Source organism: Columba livia, chromosome 2, assembly GCF_036013475.1.
Source record: "Columba livia isolate bColLiv1 breed racing homer chromosome 2, bColLiv1.pat.W.v2, whole genome shotgun sequence".
Lineage (NCBI taxonomy): Eukaryota > Metazoa > Chordata > Aves > Columbiformes > Columbidae > Columba > Columba livia.
The window spans coordinates 141,000,035-141,019,150 of record NC_088603.1 but is presented as its reverse complement, the minus strand read 5'-3'; the positions used below and the strand labels follow the sequence as shown (position 1 = coordinate 141,019,150).

At 40.3% G+C, this 19,116-nt stretch overlaps 1 protein-coding gene across 5 annotated transcripts in view; it reads left to right on the top strand.

The window, feature by feature from the left end:
• AZIN1 (antizyme inhibitor 1) overlaps window positions 1-19,116 on the top strand; it is a 28,519-nt gene that overhangs the window by 8,498 nt on the left and 905 nt on the right. For 3 of the 5 annotated variants that reach the window (XM_065050203.1, XM_065050204.1, NM_001291660.1), the window contains 9 exon segments: window positions 5,209-5,406; window positions 7,287-7,460; window positions 7,747-7,919; window positions 11,956-12,090; window positions 12,919-13,000; window positions 16,330-16,404; window positions 17,464-17,629; window positions 18,180-18,298; window positions 18,471-18,685. In XM_065050203.1, coding sequence (XP_064906275.1) covers window positions 5,305-5,406; window positions 7,287-7,460; window positions 7,747-7,919; window positions 11,956-12,090; window positions 12,919-13,000; window positions 16,330-16,404; window positions 17,464-17,629; window positions 18,180-18,298; window positions 18,471-18,685 — 1,241 coding nt within the window. In that variant the 5' untranslated portion in view covers window positions 5,209-5,304. 5 annotated transcript variants of the gene reach the window in all.

Here is a 19,116-nt window from a genome sequence, read left to right as displayed (position 1 = left end):
TTGCCCTGTCATGAAGGAGAAGTACTGGCATAGTACCACGGAAGTATATATACACTTAAGAGTGCAATTTTTTTTGTAAGCTTTGCTAGCTTATTAACTTTGAATTAATGTATTCAAACTTCAAGAAGAAGGAGGTTCTTGAAAGGATGGTTCCTGTAGAAGATGTCAGATGGAGCATTATTTTTTAGTATGTACCTGCTTTGATTGATCACTTCAGCAGAGATGCTCCCGTTACATTGCTCTGTTAACTGTGTGGAACACTCCCGAGAGAATGGTAGGATGTGACTGACCTGAGCTGTACAGGTACTCTGTTGTGACACTCAGGGGATCTGTGCTGAGAGGCAGCTTGGGTGATGCACGATGTCCACTGCCATTGTAAATTAAGACACCTGCTTCAGCATTTCCATCAGTTGGTTAGTGGCTGCATTCAGCTAACAGAATGGTAAGGATGTAAATTCGTGAAAAGGCATCTTGAAATATTTTTTTCAAATATGTACCCACTATAAATAGGCATTTCCTGCACTGAAAACAGAAGACTTGTGTTTCTGCTTTTCTGGTATACCTGTTCTGTACTTAATTGCCCACATTATTGGCAAAATGCTTCTACTTTATCTGTTACCACTATGGTAAAAAAAGTGAGATGAATGTATTTTAACTCCTTATCATTTTTTGTATCAGCATAATTAATCTCATATTTATTTCGCTTAATAAGACATGTAGCTGAAAGGCATTGTTGGGGGCCTCTTTGGTTTGCAGAGGCTTTGTTCCTTGCAGAGGAAGTTTTTAATGAAAAAACAGACCTTAAGGTTGGTTTCTTTGAGGCCAGATAATATGTAGTTTTGTCAATGTAAAGAAAAAAAATGAAAATCATGTGTTTGTTATAGATGCTTGCATGTGACAAGCATGTGTTTTGTTAATCACTTTTCAAAGCATTTTATTTTTCTTCTATTCAGGATGTCTGCATTCATTGCAGTGTTTAAATATGTAAGCTTTTATCTTCATCTTGGAAGTCAGTGTTAAGCTCTAAAGAGCCTGAGGATGTAACCTTACTTCAAAGAAAGAAATTGCATACCTATGTAGAAGTCTCATACCACTTGGCAGCTTTTGTTTGCCCTAAAATATATGTCCTGGAGCATTGTGCAGGCTAACATTTCAGGTGGTAAATTGGGTGGTGTTACCATGCTTAAGTCTGTCAAATCATGACTGGCAACAAGGCAGCACTTCCAGTAGGGACTGAACTCTGTGCTGTAATGATTTCTGACTCATCCTACACAGAAGTCGTCTTAAACCACCCTCTTGGTTTCCTTCTCTGTGTTTTTATTTGATCTTTCATTAATTTTATCATTGATTCTCCCCTCCTTCAGGAGGGGGGTCAGTCAGAGCAGAGTGAGGTCATAGTACAATCCCAGATCCTGCCTTAAAGAAACCTTTCTCAAGTGTGCACTGTTTTGTGGTGGTGCTGGTAGGCATTTCAGTTTTCCCTTTGTAGAGTATTCTTCCTATCTTGTTCTCAACCAGACTGAAAAGATGTTATTTCTTCCAGAGCAGGAGAAATTGGAGAGGAATAGGCTGTGAGTGCAAGGAGAGAAGCTGGTAGGCTGATGTTAGCTTTTTTAGTAGATGAATTTTGCTAAATGACAAAGCTTCGGTGTTATGAACATGCTTAGAAAAAGCAGTTGCTGCTTAGCAGCCTTGGAGAGGTTGTACTAGGTTGTTTATGGTTTGTTGCAAGCTATTTTATTAAGCCTGTATTACCGCTTTTCATCCCTGCCTCTTGACCATAAGATGCTTTTGGATGAATGGACTACAAGAAAGAATTTGTTTTACTAAATTACCTTCATCAAAGCTCACTTACCATATAAATGGGTTTTTTGTTGTTGTTTGGTTGGGGTTAGTGGTAAAGAGGCCTCCTCCCACATGCTTTACTTAAACCAGTTTTATCCCTTTCCCCACAGGATTTCCCCAACAGTAAAAGTGCAGCTTTTAGAGGAAAGTATTCTACACCATTTCTGTCTGAAAGCTATAGACACCACAGTCATTAACTATGAAAATCTTTTATTTAAGAGTAATACAAAATTAGCTTAAATCTCCTTCATTGTAACTCAGATGAACACCAAGGCTCAAAGAAAAAAGCTAGCTGTTCTTTAGATTGAGCTGCTTCATTTGAAATAGGAAGCACAAGCAATTAGTCTGCAAGAGTGTGTGTATGTCTGGTAGGACTAAAAATCTATTCAGTGCTATGACTGGTTCCACTGCGTGTACTGAGAGTTCCCAGCAGGGCAGATCAGAGGGCTGCTTTCGAGCACCAAAACTTTAAAATCTAGTTTAGTAGTACCCTTATATATACAGTAAATCATTGAAATGCTTTAGTTTTGGCCTTGGACTTTTTTACAGGTGTGTACAATATGTTGGGAATTGTGAGCTTGTGATTTGTCCACAGGATTTGTCCAACTTCAATAAACAATAAAAAGAAGTTCAGATATGAGGCTTCTGCCAGCCCATCACTGACATGCGTTCTGTTGCAGGTTCTTAGAGTATTTACTGGTCAAATGTGAGCAGGAAGGAGGACAGAGGAGCATATGTCAAGATGTTTGTTGCCACTGAGTTTTGTTTGACTTTTTCTGAAGTTATGGGACAGATTAGATGTGTACTAAAAGATGTTATATCAGATGAAGCATAAAGGATGTTTCTCTTCTGTGTCACAAAAGGATTAAAAAAAATAGTGGGTTTTGAATGATTAATAAAACTGCTACACTTGTATAATCTGCTGAAAATGGAAATTGCTTGGCTCTTTGCTTGCATGTGTTCAACATAGCTGTTTACTTAATCCTCTCCTTGGGTATTATTTTTCTTGCAAGAAGGCAACAGAAGAGCTGTTATTGTAGGATAAAAGTTTAATGTGTTTAGTGCACAACCATCGAGTTCCCAAGGATGTGTAGAGTACTTTAAAACTTAGTTAAAAATTAGGCTGTTTAAGTCATATTATAAAGAAATTATGCTAAAAGAATTCAACCCTGCTATTAGCTTTTTTCTTGTTTTAATCTTCACTTTTCAGATACTCCAGAACTACATCAAATTTTCAGCCAAGTGCTGATGCTAGCTTTTCTTTTGGGGGGGACACTAAACAAACACACCAGAAACCCCCCCTCACACCCCACAAAACCCCTTTTTGGCGCTCTGATCTTGAAAATCCTGGCTGTTTTATGGAGGTGAAGGTGTTGAGGACTTTGCTAATCAGCTAGCAAATCAAGGATACTGATGAAGTTCCTGTTCAGAGGGTGACAGTGGCTACATAGACGTGACTGTGGTGTTCATGTTTGTTTCACTGATTCTGAGACAAACTTAATTCACAAGTTACTCTTTGTTTCGTGTTGTTTAAGGAATTTTAGCTGTCACTTACAAACTTGAACTGAGATGTAACTGCCTAAAGATGTTTTTCCTGGTTATTATAGTGCCTACCACCTAGTCATTGTTTTTATAGTTGTAATTTACTAATTATCACATTGATGTAAGGATTTATCCTGCTCTTGTATGACTGTTTCAGGTCTTTGAGATTCCCTTAAATAAGCATATGACTCATTGTATGTGTGAGACAAGTATGTTCTTACCTAGCATACTTGTCTTTATCATTCAGCATTTAACTGAACATTTCTTGCAGCCACTGAGTTAAATTCACCTGATAGTAAATGCTTCTCTTACAAACATAGGTGGCATACTTGAGTTATGCAGAAAGCATACAAAACACTCTAGCTCTTTACCCTGTCATTGGATGTATCGACAAGCAGGAGCAAATAACTGCTGCTTAATTGTCTTAGTATTAGCTTGAGCAAAAGTCACTTTCCTCATGTAACTAACTGTTAACTAAGCTTACCTTGCCAATAGGGATGTAGTAGAAAAAAGATGGGACAGAGCAGATGCGACCATTTGAGGTCAAAATTATCTTCTTAGCTTTGAAAGTCTTAGTGAAGCAATTTATGTTCAGCTGTAATGTTTCTGGTTTCTATCAAAACTTTTAATTAGAAAAATGTTAAGGCCAAATAACAGGTGGCTCTAGAAAAAAATCCATCATTTTGTATAAAGACTATGTAACTTGAGATATTAATAAGTCATGGGTGCTTGTTTAAAGAAAGTCTAGTTAGCGGGCTGGTTTTGATCAGTCTTATGTAAGTCAGAAAAATGACAGTTGAAACAAAAAAAAGTCTGGTCAGTTGCTACGAAGTTGTAAGTAATGAATTGCTTTTAAACAAGAGCTATGACTCCAGTGCAATGTAAACTGCAGTCTGTTGTATTCGTCAAGCAAGGTGGATGAAGGTATATAATCAGCTGTTGGTAGTTCTCTGCTGTCTACCAATTTGCACTTGAGCCTGACTATTTAATCCATATTAACATTTTCTGTATTGGGACCTTGTTGATTCAGGTTGTCTTTTGGAAAACATTGCTTATAAACAATACGTAACTTGCAGTAAAAGTTTGACCATAAACAAGATGCAAATAAACCTGGGCTAGAACTGTTACTTTCTTTTAATACCAGTTGTACTTACTGAGGTTAGTTGCAATTTTTAAAACTACTTCAAGGTAGTGGCTTCTTTCTGTTAACTTCTACTGAAGTGAAGATTAAGTGTTGCGGGTAACTTTGAGCAGAACAACAAAATAAATGTCTAGTAAATACAATGTGTGAAGGCAGTGGATATGTATTACCATATAAAAAAAGCCTCAGCATGATAGCAGAAATCTGAAATAACATAAGAATTTTAAAATTGAATCAGTAAACTGTTTTCTTTAACAAATTCAGGAATATTGTATTACAGGCAGCCTTCCAGTTGAATACTAATGTCACTTAAGATGCTGTACTTAAGCGTAGCTCAGGTGTTTGTACAAGTATGCTACACTTGCAGTATTTTCATAGTTTGCATAAGCTCAACACGGATCAGTGTGCACACAGCCTGGGATGCTTCACAAGGGCAGCCTTGCATGTGTGGTTTCTCACTCGTCTTACACAGCTTCTTTTTTATTATTGGCTTCAGTAGAATTGTACTATGCTTATCCCTGGCAAATGGAGAGTGGACAGAGTGAAAATATATTTAACTTTTGTAGAGACTTTGTCTGTTACTGTTTGTAGTACATCAGATGTAGAAAGCTCTTTCCAATGTTTAAATAGTGGTGTAGTATGCTTTGTGCCTCTTTTCTCATTGATTTGTTTTTGTACAGTTTGTTGCATAATTTAAGGACCCGGATATAAGGCTTGGAAGCCCATCCCTTGTGTTTCTTGGTTTATGACTGTCGGCTTTGTGGAATACGGCTGAGATGAAAGGATTTCTTGAGGATGCAAATTACTCCATTGGCCTGTTGGATGAAGGAGCAACTCTTGCAGATGTTATTGACAACTGTATTTATGAACATACCCATGTAAGTTTTGTGAGTTTTTTTCCCCAAGTCTTCTGGTTTAGTTTTCTTAAGTCTCCAAACTAGGTCAAGGTATTTACCAGTGATGAGCTGACAGCAACAGAGGAACAGTTGGCTAAAACTCAACTTGTAAAGTAGCTTCCCGTTCTAATTCTGTTTCTTTGCTGGTTTTATGCCTTGGGCTGAGTTATCTTGGGGAAAATTGGGCAACAATTGTTACCTCCCTGACTGTTTAGACAAATGTGTACGCTGAGCCAGTTTAAGCCATGTTGAAAATTTCTGTGGTCAGTCACAGTTGTATGGTTATACATCTTCTCGTTACCCTTCTCTCTGTTGGAAATACGGGTACAAGCATGTTGTGAAGTGCTACCTTTTTTCTTTCAAGAAAATAAACTGGTCTAAAAATCTATTAAGGTTGAGCAATCTACTGGAAAGAAACTTAAATAATTCTGTGTATGCAATAATAGTTGTATTGAGTAAGGCTTCAGTGACTTCTTAGGAGGCAGAAAGATGCTGTAGCCTTTTTTATAGACAAGCTTGTAGAAAGAAAGAGCTTTAAAAAAAGTTTCATCAAGCAAATCCTGTATCCTTAATATGCCATACCTGTGAGTTGTTCGCTTTTCCCTTGAGTTATCAGAACTCATGTTCAAATGGAAGTGCTTAACTATAGTACAGCAAATAGTTAACTCCCATGGCCTTCTGAAGTCAGGCATAGGATTCCCAAATCCTGATTCCTAATATTCTTTTTCTGTCTAGCAAATAAATAGGTAAACTACTGGCAACATGTCATGTCTCCAACCACTGACTGGCTCACAGAGGATAGCTGCCTCCTGCTGCTTTCATTTACTCCTTTAGCTCAAGGGGTAGAGGCCTGTGCCATGGATCTAAAGCTCCAGATCCCATTCCTGCTGGTGACCCGTACAGGGGGTCAGTATGCTTCCACCCGATGGAATTTCTATTTGTGTTTTTTTAAACAGAAATAAAGACATTGTATACAATAAGCCACAACATATTCATGTCTGCGAAAGTCAAGTGTTAAAATAAACGTTTGATGTATAGTCTTAATTCAGATTGATCATATATTTGTGATGGTCTCTAATTGATATAAAGTAGGCAACTCACTTACAGATATCTTACTGGATGCTCATTATAAACAAATCCAGAATGATCTCTTTGGATTTTGATCCGCTACATCCACATCATGACTTGATATTGAGAAAGGCTATGGTAACAGATGCAATAGGGGGACAGTAACAGTTTCCAGAAAACTCTCTGTGCATTTTCATAGATTATGTACTTGACTCTGCAACCTTAACACACTTATAACTGTTTGAACTTTGTGCTCCACAAGATGTGGAGAACAGTCTCAAACTTGACTTCCGGAATTAAAACACTAGCAAATTTCCAGTGAAATGAGTTTAGATAGATGTTAAAATAATGGCAGTACTTTAGATTTTATTCCTGGTATAATAAGCTATAAACCGTCTTGAGACTGGAAGCTTTTGTCCCAGTGGATTTTCTTCCTCCAAAAAGTTGCAGACTTCTGAAAATAAAAAGTTGGAAGAGATTTGTAACCTATTCTGTATTTTTAGATAAAGTCCGCATTTGGCGTTTGAGTAGTGTATTTTGTTCAGGAATCTCAGAATATTTTTTAAATAGCACTCATATCTATGAAGTGGTAGGTATTCCCTTTGACTTTTTAAAAGTAGTTCAGATTGTTAGGTAACAGTAAAAACAAGAGGATTGTTTGAAGGTCAAACCTAAAAGTTAATAACAGAAGAAAAAAATGTACATAAGTCTTTAAGACTTTGTTTCATGGGTGGTTTTGACAGCAAACCTGCAATTTCAGACATTTTATTTTCCCTTCTTTCCTCATTTTTTAGACTGGAAAAAGAGCATTTTATGTTGGTGATCTTGGAAAGCTTGTGAAGAAGAATATACAATGGCAGAATGTGATGGCACCAATAAAGCCATTTTATCCTGTAAGATGCAATTCTACTCCAGGTGTGCTTGAAATTTTGGGAACCCTTGGTGTTGGATTTGCATGTTTCAGTAAAGTAAGTTTTCATTTTCTGTGTATCTATGTGCCTTATTTTCTTCTATGTGTCTGCTAGTTTTAAATCGGCTTTTCGGTGTTAAGTGCCATAGTTATAAATAATATTATTTAAATTGTGAACTCATGTAACTGGCTGTTGAAAACTTGTATTTCTACCCTAGAAGCAGTGGATAGTTTTCTCTTTCATGTATTTGACTCTTTAGTACAGAACTAGAGCACATGTAATAAAAATTCAGTTAAGACAGTGCACTAGATGTGTCAAATGTTGGTATGTTTGTGTTTTTCAGTCTGAAATGGCATTGGTACAAGACCTGGGCATTTCTCCTGAAAACATTATATATACAAATCCTTGCAAGCAAGCTTCTCAGATAAAGTATGCAGCGAAAGCTGGGATAAACATCATGACTTGTGACAATGATACTGAGCTGAAGAAAATTGCACGTAACCATCCAAATGCTAAGTAAGTGTCAAAATTCTAGTTTTGCTTTTTATGTGGCGAAAATTTTAATTCTGCCTGTGTTCTTGGTTGCTTGAGTTGCAAGCAAGTACATAGCTTCTCTTACATAATTCACTTGTATCTGTTTTTCTCTTTTTGTCTCTTTTGAAGGTAGCTTTTTTGCAACTTTTTTCCCTACTGGGTCTTAGCTTCCTCAGCCCTTGTTTTGGGAGAAATCTCGTATTTTGATTTCATAGGGCAATCTTCATGTAAAATTTTCAGTGATTAAACTTCAGAAGTCTGTCACCTCATCATCTGCTGCAAGTACATCTTCCTCCTGCTCTGTTGTGGCTTCAGTGTTTTCTTTCAGAGCGTTTTGTTTTGACATTAGTAGCTTCAGCTGAAGTCAGGGCTGGAACTACCAGCAAATAAATGAGTAGGTGCATTGAGCCCTATCTAGGGTTTGGGCATACTCTGCAGTTAAATGACTGCATGTAGTTCTCAGCTATTAAAACAGTGAGAAATTTGGCTCCAGTTCTATTTGTAGTCACTTCAGTATTGGCCCAAATGCAGATGCTTTCTGTGGAGAAGTGATCAGAGCTGTTAAATACAACAATTATATTGTTGCCAGTGTACTGTGGTATCTGTTGGACTGATGGGTGCTCACCTCATTAAGCATCACATCCCTCACATGTTTACTTAGGCAGTGGGCCATGCCTTTAAGAAATTTGGAGTTGGGGCCCAAGTGAACGTTGCAGTGCTTTCCAGTGATGAATGAGGTATACAGCTTCCCCCAATGTCATCAGAGCACACCAAGAAACTGAATTGCTGACATCCTTTACAAAGCCCTGGGTTCTAGACTGTCCTTGTTAAACTGTTAGGTCTTCTCCCAAAACTGTGGTCATAGTTGTAGCTTTCTCTTAAATCATTAGTGGTTTTACCAGTGTTATCTCTGGTGCTTTTAGTGTGTTAGTTTTTACATTCATTTATTTCCTTGAGTCCTCACAGCTTCTTTTAGAAGATGTTGTCTATGGTAACATCCACAGCAAGAGAAGTAAGGATGCAAATTTTTGTGGCCTCTTCTGGCCCCTCTCCAACAGGTCCATGTCTTTCCTGTACTGAGGGCTCCAGAGCTGGATGCAGGACTCCAGGTGAGGTCCCATCAGAGCAGAGCAGAGGGGCAGAATCACCTCCCTTGACCTGCTGGCTGCGTTCCTTTTGATGCAGCCCAGGATACAATTGGCTGTCTGGGCTGCAAGCACACGTTGCTGGCCCATGTCTGATCTTTCATCCACCAGTGCCCCCAAGTCCTTCTCATCAGGGCTGCTCTTAACCCCTTCCTCCCCCAGTGTGTATTGATACTGGGTGTTGCCCTGACCCAGGTGTGGGACCTTGCACTTGGCCTTGTTGAACCTCATGAGTTTAACATGAGCCCACTTCTTGAGCTTGTCCAGGTCCCTCTGGATGGGATCCCATCCCTCAGGTGTGTCAGCTGCACCACTCAGCTTGGTGTCATCTGCAAGCTTGCTGAGGGTGCACTCAATGCCACTATCTGTGTCATTGATTAAGATATGAAATAGTACTAGTCCTAACACAGAATCACAGAATCGACTGGGTTGGAAAAGACCTCAGAGATCATCGAGTCCAACCCTTGGTCCAACTCTAGTCCGTTTACTAGATCATGACACTAAGTGCCATGTCCAATCTCAGTTTAAAAACCTCCAGGGACGGCGAGTCCACCACCTCCCTGGGCAGGCCATTCCAATGCCTGACCACTCTCTCTGTAAAGAATTTCTTTCTAATATCCAGCCTAAATTTCCCCTAGTAGAGTTTAAGCCCATGCCCCCTTGTCTTGTTGCTAACTGCCTGGGAGAAGAGACCAATCCCCACCTGGCTATAACTTCCCTTCAGGTAGTTAACACAGAGCCCAGCAGGACACCACTTGTCACTGGTGTCCATCCTAGCATTGAGCACCACTTTCTGGGTGTGACCATGCAGCCAGTTCTCATCCACTGAACAGTCCATCCATCAAATCCATATCTTGCCAATTTAGAGAGAAGGATGTTGTGGGGGACCATGTCAAAGGCTTTACAGCAGTCCAGAAAGACAATATCCATAGCTTATCTCTTGTCCACTGATGTAGTCACTCTACCATAGAAGGCCGTGAGCTTAGTCAGGCAGGACTTGCCATGCTGGCTCCCTGATATCTATGTGCCTTAGCATAGGTTCTAGGAGGATCTGTTCCACGGTCTTCCCAGGCACAGAGGTGAGGCTGACAGGTTTCTTCCTGTGTGTAGTTGTTGTAGCAAGGTTGTCTTTTTGTAGATGAAGTGAATAATGCTTTGGCTGAGGAAATCCTGCTTAGAAAGCTGTAGTCTCATTTTCCGAAAATTCTTCTAACTTTCTGTGCTGAACATGCTTAAGGGTAGGTCTCTTTCTATAATTGATGTTTCTGCCTTTGGAAATCTTAGTAACTCGAATGATTGCCCCCCTGTTTTTGTTTTTCAAAGAAAGAGAATAAATGTCAGGAGTGCCTAGTCTTTTGTTTCTATATACTTTTGTACCTTTGGATTTTTCCAGGCAAAGTTTAACTGCTAAGGTTGTTGGTGCCGTAAGAGGAGGCATCCTTAAAAAAACCAAAACAAATCCACACACATCATCCCTGCTCTAACTGGTTGAAACTCAAGAAGAATCCTACTGGATTTCTAGAAATCAGATTTGCAGTTTTCCAGTGGTTTGCAGTAGAAAAATGTCTTGCCTTACTTCAAATGCTGCCATAACCATTTGCCAGTAAAATTTTACCTTTGGATGTCTGTAAGAAATGGTTTTGCCTAATCTTAATGTGAGGTTACAAACCATAGTATTATGGGATTGAAATTTTTTTCCATTTTGAGGAGTTTTAACTTCTGACCATTTTTTATCTAGTACTTTTTCCAGATGCTTCCAAAAATATTGTTTGGTTCCTTGAACAGAATTGTCTGTGCTAGTGGAGAAGCAGGAAATGAGAGGCTGGTCACAGTTTCTCAAGATGAAGTCATATAAATTAAAATTAACAAGGATTGTTGGGCAAACTGTGTGAGAACTTAGCATGGTTTTTTTTCTCTTAAAATGCATTTTAAACACATCATGAGGCATTTGAAAGGGCCTTTTAGGAGTTAGGCCAACATGTATGTTGTAGTGTTTTGCTTGTTGCACGTCTTGAAAATATTTCACTTTGGGTGCAGAGCTTCTGCCACTTGTTGATGCTCTTCATCTCGGTTTACTGTAATGTACTGTGTGCAGACTGCATGTATGTTATGACACAACTTCTGTGTAGTTTACCACACCACTAATTAATTCATCTGTATTGTTGGGGTGGGGGGAAGAGGAAGCCAGTGACTTTTTTTAGTGGATAGCAGTTTGAATTTGTGAGTTTTGGTGATATACCTCTAGAGGTTTTGCTTTTGCTATTCAAGTGTCACTTTAATGTGAGACTGTAAGAGAAGGTGCTCATTGCCTCCCTGCTCCACAAGTGTCCTGGAAGAAGGGGCAGGGAAGGGACTGACACCCCCATCCTGTTCTCCAGCCTGCAGGCTCAGCTGGGAGGGGAGGTGGAGGCACAGCCCTGGTGTGCTTTCAGTGAGTCAGCCTGGGGTTCTCCAGGTGCTGAGTTCAACCAAATCTGGCACATGACTGACTGAAGCAGTATCTCCATGCTCTCCTCTTGACTGGGAAGGAGGACAGAGATGGGAAAAGCATATTACAGTCTTAATGGTTTTATGAGGCAGTGTACTTTATTAGAAGGTAACATTCTCTTTTATTACAGCACTCAACAGACTCTTGCTGCTACAAGAGTCTTAGTTGCTGCATTTCGAAATCCCTTGTCCTTGTTGGCTCCATGTTTTAGCCCCTAATGGCTAGTTTTTTCTCTGTACAGGATTGTTTTTATTAGGTTCACTTGACTCATCCACCGATGGAGCTGGAGTATTGACAACATAATCAACACACTTCTGACAGTCTTCAGGCTTCACATGTGCTGATGATGTAAACCAACTGCCCCATCATCTTCCCCTTCTCTTAGGCTCTTACTGCACATTGCCACAGAAGACATTACTGCTGATGAGGAGGTGAATATGAAGTTGGGCACCACCCTGAAGAACTGTAGGCACCTCATGGAATGTGCTAAGGAGTTGGGAGTCCAAATAGTTGGTGTGAAGTGAGTAACTTTATTGTTCTCTGCTGGCTGAGCAGATGTTTGTAGGATGTACTCAAGAGGTAGAATGCAAAATAATTTCCCCCCCTTTTGGCACTATTTTACAGGGTTAAAAAACAAACACAAAAACCACCAACAGCTTTTGGATCATGAGTTTTTCCTTGCAAGCAAAAATTAGTATGAAGCAGAGTGGCTATTTACAGACATCAAAGCAATTTGAAATAGGCTATCAGAAATCCTTCTGTCAGCATAAAAGTGAAGTTCAGAAGCCTCTCCTATTTTCTAGCTGTTTTCTTGAACTTCTGTGGTAACTTCATTTGTATCTTTCCAGCAATAAAGAGCATAACAGATTAAGTGCTGGTGTAGCATGGAATAGCTTGGATGGGTTTTGAACAAGATAAACATGGGGTTAGATTTTCAAAGAGTTAGGTCCTGTGTTACTCTTTGATCATATCAAGACAAAATGCAAAGTGGGGTAAGGGAGAGGAGACTGAATACAGGTATTATGTTAGCATTGGCGCCCACTGAAGAACAAATTTTAACCACTTTAACAGAGAAGACTGAAAGGTTCAGTAAATCTGTTGTCTCTTAAATATGACAATATTGTACAACATTCTTGTTAAGAGCAAGACAGGCCACAAGTACAAATTCAGTGGAATAGAAGGCGATTATTTTCTGCACTTATTCTTTGCACAGTTGCTGTATTATCTTGCTTGTCTTGAGCCACTTGGGGAATGAATTGCTTCCATTGCTGTTTTATATGGTTAAACAGTTTGCTTGATCTGAAAGTTGCGTGGTTCAGTGCATTAACTGCAGTTTTATTTCTTTCAGATTTGATGTTTCAGGCTCTTGCAAGGAACTGCAAACGTATATTCATGCTATATCTGATGCTCGGTGTGTGTTTGACATGGCTGTAAGTAAATATATACACACATGCAATTGCTGTGTTAGACGGTCCATTCTATTCTAATCATACTAATAAGCCAACTACATTATTTCTAAAATATTATATATCAATGCAGGAAATGAAACTTTTAGTAAGGGACTGAATTCTCCATTGTGAGACATGTGGTAGAGGTAAAATAAACTTCAGAATCTCAATTGTGGACAAAGGTTAATGAATACTGTCCCACTGACAGGCTGTAGCCTTGTGTGCCATTTTCAAATAAAAAAATCAGTTTCCCACTTTTGGTAGAGGCTTCTAGAAATTCAGAGCTCAGTTCTGCAACTACACAGTTGACATTAACTTGTATTACAGTATCACAGTGTGTTTGGGATTGGAAGGGACCTCAAAAGACCATCTAGTCCAATCCCCCTGCTGGAGCAGGAACGCCTAGGTGAGGTTGCACAGGAACATGTCCAGGCGGGTTTTGAATGTCTCCAGAGAAGGAGACTCCACAACCTCCCTGGGCAGCCTGTTCCAGTGCTCTGTCACCCTCACTGAGGAGAAGTTTCTTCTCAAATTTAAGTGGAACCTCTTGTGTTCCAGCTTGATCCCATTACCCCTTGTCCTATCATTGTTGGCCACCGAGAAGAGCCTGGCTTCATCCTCATGGCACTCACCCTTTATATATTTATAAACATTAATGAGGTCCCCCCTTAGTCTCCTCTGCTCCAAACTAAAGAGACCCAGCTCCCTCAGCCTTTCTTCATAAGGCAGATGCTCCACTCCCTTAATCATCTTCGTTGCCCTACGCTGGACCCTCTCCAGCAGTTCCCTGTCCTTCTGGAACTGAGGTGCCCGGAATCGGACACAATATTCCAGATGTGGTCTCACCAGGGCAGAGTAGAGGGGAAGGAGGACCTCTCTCGATCTACTAGCCACCCCCCTTCTAATACACCCCAGGATGCCATTGGCCTTCCTGGCCACAAGGGCACAGTGCTGGCTCATGGTCATCCTGTTGTCCACCAGGACCCCCAGGTCCCTTTCCCCTACACTGCTCTCTAATATGTAATTTCCCAACCTATACTGGAACCTGGGGTTGTTCCTGCCCAGATGCAGGACTCTCCACTTGCCCTTGTTAAATTTCATCAGGTTATTCCCCGCCCAACTCTCCAGCCTGTCCAGGTCTTTGGATGGCAGCACAGCCTTCTGGCGTGTCAGCCGCTCCTCCCAGCTTAGTGTCATCAGCAAACTTGCTGACAGTGCACTCTATTCTCTTGTCCAAATCGTTAATTAATGTATTGAATAATACTGGCCCCAGTACTGACCCCTGAGGCACTCCACTAGATACTGGCCTCCAACTAGACTCTGCACCATTGACTACAACTCTCTGGCTTCTCTCCTTAAGCCAGTTTGCAACCTACCTCACTACTCTATTGTCTAGACCACACCTCCTCAATTTAGCTGTGAGGATGCTGTGGGAGACTGTGTCAAATGCTTTACTGAAGTCAAGGTAGACCACATCCACCGCTCTGCCATCATCCATCCACCTTGTTACAGTCTCATAAAAGGCTATGAGGTTGGTCAAGCATGACTTACCCTTGGTAAAGCCATGCTGACTGCCCCTAATAACCCTCTTATCCTTGATATGCCTTGAGATGGCACCAAGGATAAGCTGTTCCATTACTTTCCCAGGGACAGAGGTGAGGCTGACCGGTCTATAATTACCCGGGTCCTCCTTCTTGCCCTTTTTGAAGACTGGAGTGACATTTGCTTTCCTCCAATCCTCGGGCACCTCCCCCGTTTCCCAAGACTTGGCAAAGATGATGGAGAGCGGTCCAGCAATGACTTCAGCCAGCTCCCTCAGCACCCGCGGATGCATCCCATCTGGACCCATGGATTTATGGATGTCCAGACTATTTAATTGCTCCCTAACCCAGTCCTCATCGACTAAAGCAAACTCCTCCATTGACCTGGCTTCATCCGGGGTCTCAGGGGTACAGGGCTCCCCAGGACAGCCTCCGGCAGAGTAGACTGAGACAAAGAAGGCATTCAGTAATTCTGCCTTCTCTGTATCTTCTGCCACCAGGGCACCCACCCCGTTCATCAGTGGGCCTACATTGCCTCTGGTATTAGTTTTATCAGCTGTGTATTTGTAAAAGTTCTTTTTGCTGTCCTTGACCCCTCTCGCCAGCTGTAATTCTAAGGAGGCCTTGGCTATCCTAGCTGCCTTCCTACATCCTCTAACAGCAGCCTTATATTCTTCCCAAGTGGCCAGCCCCTGCTTCCATGACCTGTAAACTCTCCTCTTCTGCTTGAGCATACCCAACAGATCCCTATTCAACCACGCAGGCCTCCTGGCTCCCTTCCTTGACTTCCTTCGTGTGGGGATGCTCTGATCCTGAGCGTGGAAGAAGCAATCTCTGAATGCAATCCAGCTATCTTGGGCCCCTTTTCCTTCAAGCAGTCTTGCCCATGGGATTTCCCCCAGCAATTGCTTGAACAGGCCAAAGTTAGCCCTGCTAAAGTCCAGGGTTGCAATTCTACTTGCTATTCTGTTCCTGCCACCCAAGATGCTGAACTCCACCATCTCATGGTCACTGCAACCCAGGCAGCCCTGATATATACACTAATTTGGTGCATGTGATCTGCGAGATTAATAACAAAGTATCATAGGAAATAAAGGGGTCGTATTGTGGTGTGTGTGAGGAATATCCAAATTTGGATGAAGAGGAATGGATTTGCTGGATGCTTCGGGTGACTCTTGTGAGTCTTACATGTTCTATGTGTACTTCTCATATTGCAAAATTCAAGAATCCCTTCTCTGAACATCTGTCTTCCTATAAATGAGAAACTCAAACTCTACATAGAGAAGACTGCAAAACTCTTTACTCTTATTACTGCAGTCGGTGCATTAGCTGTGACTGTTAGCACGTGGAGGACAACAGAACTGAAGTTCTTACTGATCTTGGTGCAAATTTGTTGTAGCAGTCTTGTCACATAAGTGCTACATGAGACTTGCATTATACGTATTTCTAAATTCCTAAAACTTCCTTTGTCAGAATGTACCACCCCATTCAGCAAATATTGTCTGAATATGCCAGGTCCCACAAGATGGGAATTGAGGGACACCTACTTGAGAATTGTGTAACCAACCTCTGTTGACATTCCAATGCTATTACTACTAGGTTTAATAGAGCTATACCAACTTTTATGATGCTGTTACTCCCTCACTAGACATACTCTGCTAAATATGCTCAGAAGTATAAGTACATTAAAACCAACCACAGTAAGGAGCAACAAAAATATTTTTACAGTTACAGTTGTCCATATACTTATGTTCTGCCTATGCATTTTAGGAAGAATTTGGCTTTAAGATGAACATGTTGGATATTGGTGGAGGCTTCACAGGTTCAGAACTTCAGCTGGAAGAGGTATGCAATGTATTGGAAGTTGAAACTGAGTTTCATTTAGGAAGCTGAAGTGTTTAACTTTAAAACTGCAACTAACATTGGTAGCTGAAACCTATTCAAAGTTCCATGTTAGATTGTAATTCATAAGATCTAAATAATTTGGTTTATATTATTTATCATGGGTAGTGTAATCAGTTCTTGGAGGTGATCATGATTTTTTTAATTCTGTTCATATCAGATGAAGCATTTCATGTGTTACATTATCATCCTAAACCACCTTAACAGTAGGAATTCGATTTTTTGGCAGTTTACTGTTGTCCAGTTGGCTATGCTATTGCATGGTTAGGGCCAGGATTGCTTTAGCATGCTTTGGATCATAAAACATGTTGTTGCTGTATGGAAGTTTCTGGTACTTTGCTTTAGAACTGAAGGTTAAAGGTCCTGCTTTTATCTTTGCTTTGGCAAGCCTTTGATTTGGCCTAGATGGGGTCTTCAGTATGCAGTGGCATATAAAATAGAATAACTTGTTTATACTGTTAATCTTGTCTTAAAGACCAACTCCTCAAATGCAGGACAGTGAAAGTAACAGCATTCAGGGCTTTTCTTAATTCTAACTTTTCTGTTACTTGTCCAAAATACTTGCTGATCTTCAAATATGCCTTGAGATTTGAGCATTGCTATTAAATAATTAATTCTGTTTCTAATACAACGGTGTTCAGAGCTGATCACAAAAAGGCCCTTTCCTTGTTCTTCTCGATTCGTATGTAATTTTTCATCATCTCTTGTGCTAACAAACTTTGAAATCACTTATGCAGTCTTAAGTGTACCACGGCTTTGGGAGGAAGGACTGTGTAGTGTTTGGGCTCATGGTGCTCAGTCTTCAGTGTTTACCAGAATGACCTATTAAACACTGCAGTAAATTTTGGGCCACTAGTGAGGGCACTGCTTAGAGAACAGAAGAGCAGAGCAAGCTTTTGGTGTGCTTACTAAGGCTGTTGTTGACACACTTTCAGAGTGTGTGTATCTGATATACATATAAGAAAAGTTTCATTAGTCTTACCTCTGACTTCACTTTCCTAGGTTAATCATGTCATCAGGCCATTGCTGGATGTCTACTTTCCTAAGGAATCTGGTGTTAACGTGATTGCAGAGCCTGGATGTTACTATGTTTCATCTGCATTTACACTAGCAGTCAACATCATTGCAAAGAAGACTGTTGAGTGTGATAAACTTCTTCCTTCTGGAGGTAAGGGGTGTGTTTATCTGTTATGAGTTGGTACGGACAACTGCCCAGTTTCAGTCAGGATGCACTGGTTTGCCTCAGCCTATAGTTAATAGGCTCCCTGATGGCTTGCATTGTAACCTGACTTTTGGGTTCTGACCAGGTGGTATCTATGTATCTCACTTTCTTGGTCACGTTTCTGTGGCACTTCTTGTTTCCTTACTAGCTTTGACTTCCCAGTGGTTAAACCTAAATTGGATGCTTTACAGAAAGTGTATTAGAAGAACATAAAAAAACACATCGTAGATCTAGCTGCTTCTCTGCTAAAGTACAAATTTGATTTATATTCTTAACAGTGATTATTATTGAAAGTATTAATTTTATTAAGCCTTACACTTAATGTTACAACTGAATTTATAATCTGGTCTCCTACAGATTACTCTGCTTATAATTCGCCCATTCCAGTATATATGCAATCCCCTTGTCAGGAAAAAGCAGTTAGCTTAAGTTAGGTTGCAAAAGGACTACTTATGACAAAAAAATGTATGTGGACAACTTTTTTTCTTACTTTCAGTGGAGCAAACTGGGAATGATGATGAGCCAATATTTACGTATTACATAAATGATGGTGTTTATGGTTCATTTGCAAGTAAATTGTCTGAGAAATTGAATACTATCCCAGAGGTTCACAAGGTGAGTCCTTCTATATTTTCAGAGATAGGCCTTACTATCCTTATTTTTATATAAATCTAACACTGCGTATGTACATAATTATATATTGTTTATAAAATTATCCTTCTGTGTGTTTGAAGATTTTCTTATTAAATAAACTAAAGCCTGAATTACCTGGATCATTTCCCTATAGAAATACAAGGAAGATGAGCCTCTGTTTGCAAGCAGCCTTTGGGGTCCATCCTGTGATGAGCTTGATCAAATTGTGGAAAACTGTCTTCTTCCTGAGTTGAGCGTTGGAGATTGGCTGCTCTTTGATAATATGGGTTCTGGTACCTTGGGTGAACAGTCTACCTTTAACGACTATCAGAGGCCACTGATTTACTACATGATGTCTTTCAGTGACTGGTAAGAAAGTTCTGTTGGTAGTGGTGAGATTGTTTTAACTTCCTTCACTTGCAGCCAAATAGAATTTGGATTTGGTGGCAAATACAGGGAGATGCAACTGAGCACAAGACTCTGGCTTTTTAGTTTGAATTTTTACTGTTCAGTCTGACTTTGCTAAGGCTGAACTGAGCTATGATAAAATGCCGACTTTGCTTTAGAGTTGAGAAAGGAAAGCAAAATACCTAATGTGGACAATGAGTTTAATGGTAGTTGTTGCTGAGTAACAGCCTTTCACTACTCAGTGTCAGCTGCTGGGATTTCCTAACACTAGTAATTGCATGGGGGATTGGACTAGATGATCTTTTGAGGTCCCTTCCAATCCCAAACATACTGTGATACTGTGATCTTGTGTACAACATTTGCAGTAGGTGGGAAGGGCAGTAATGCTGTTG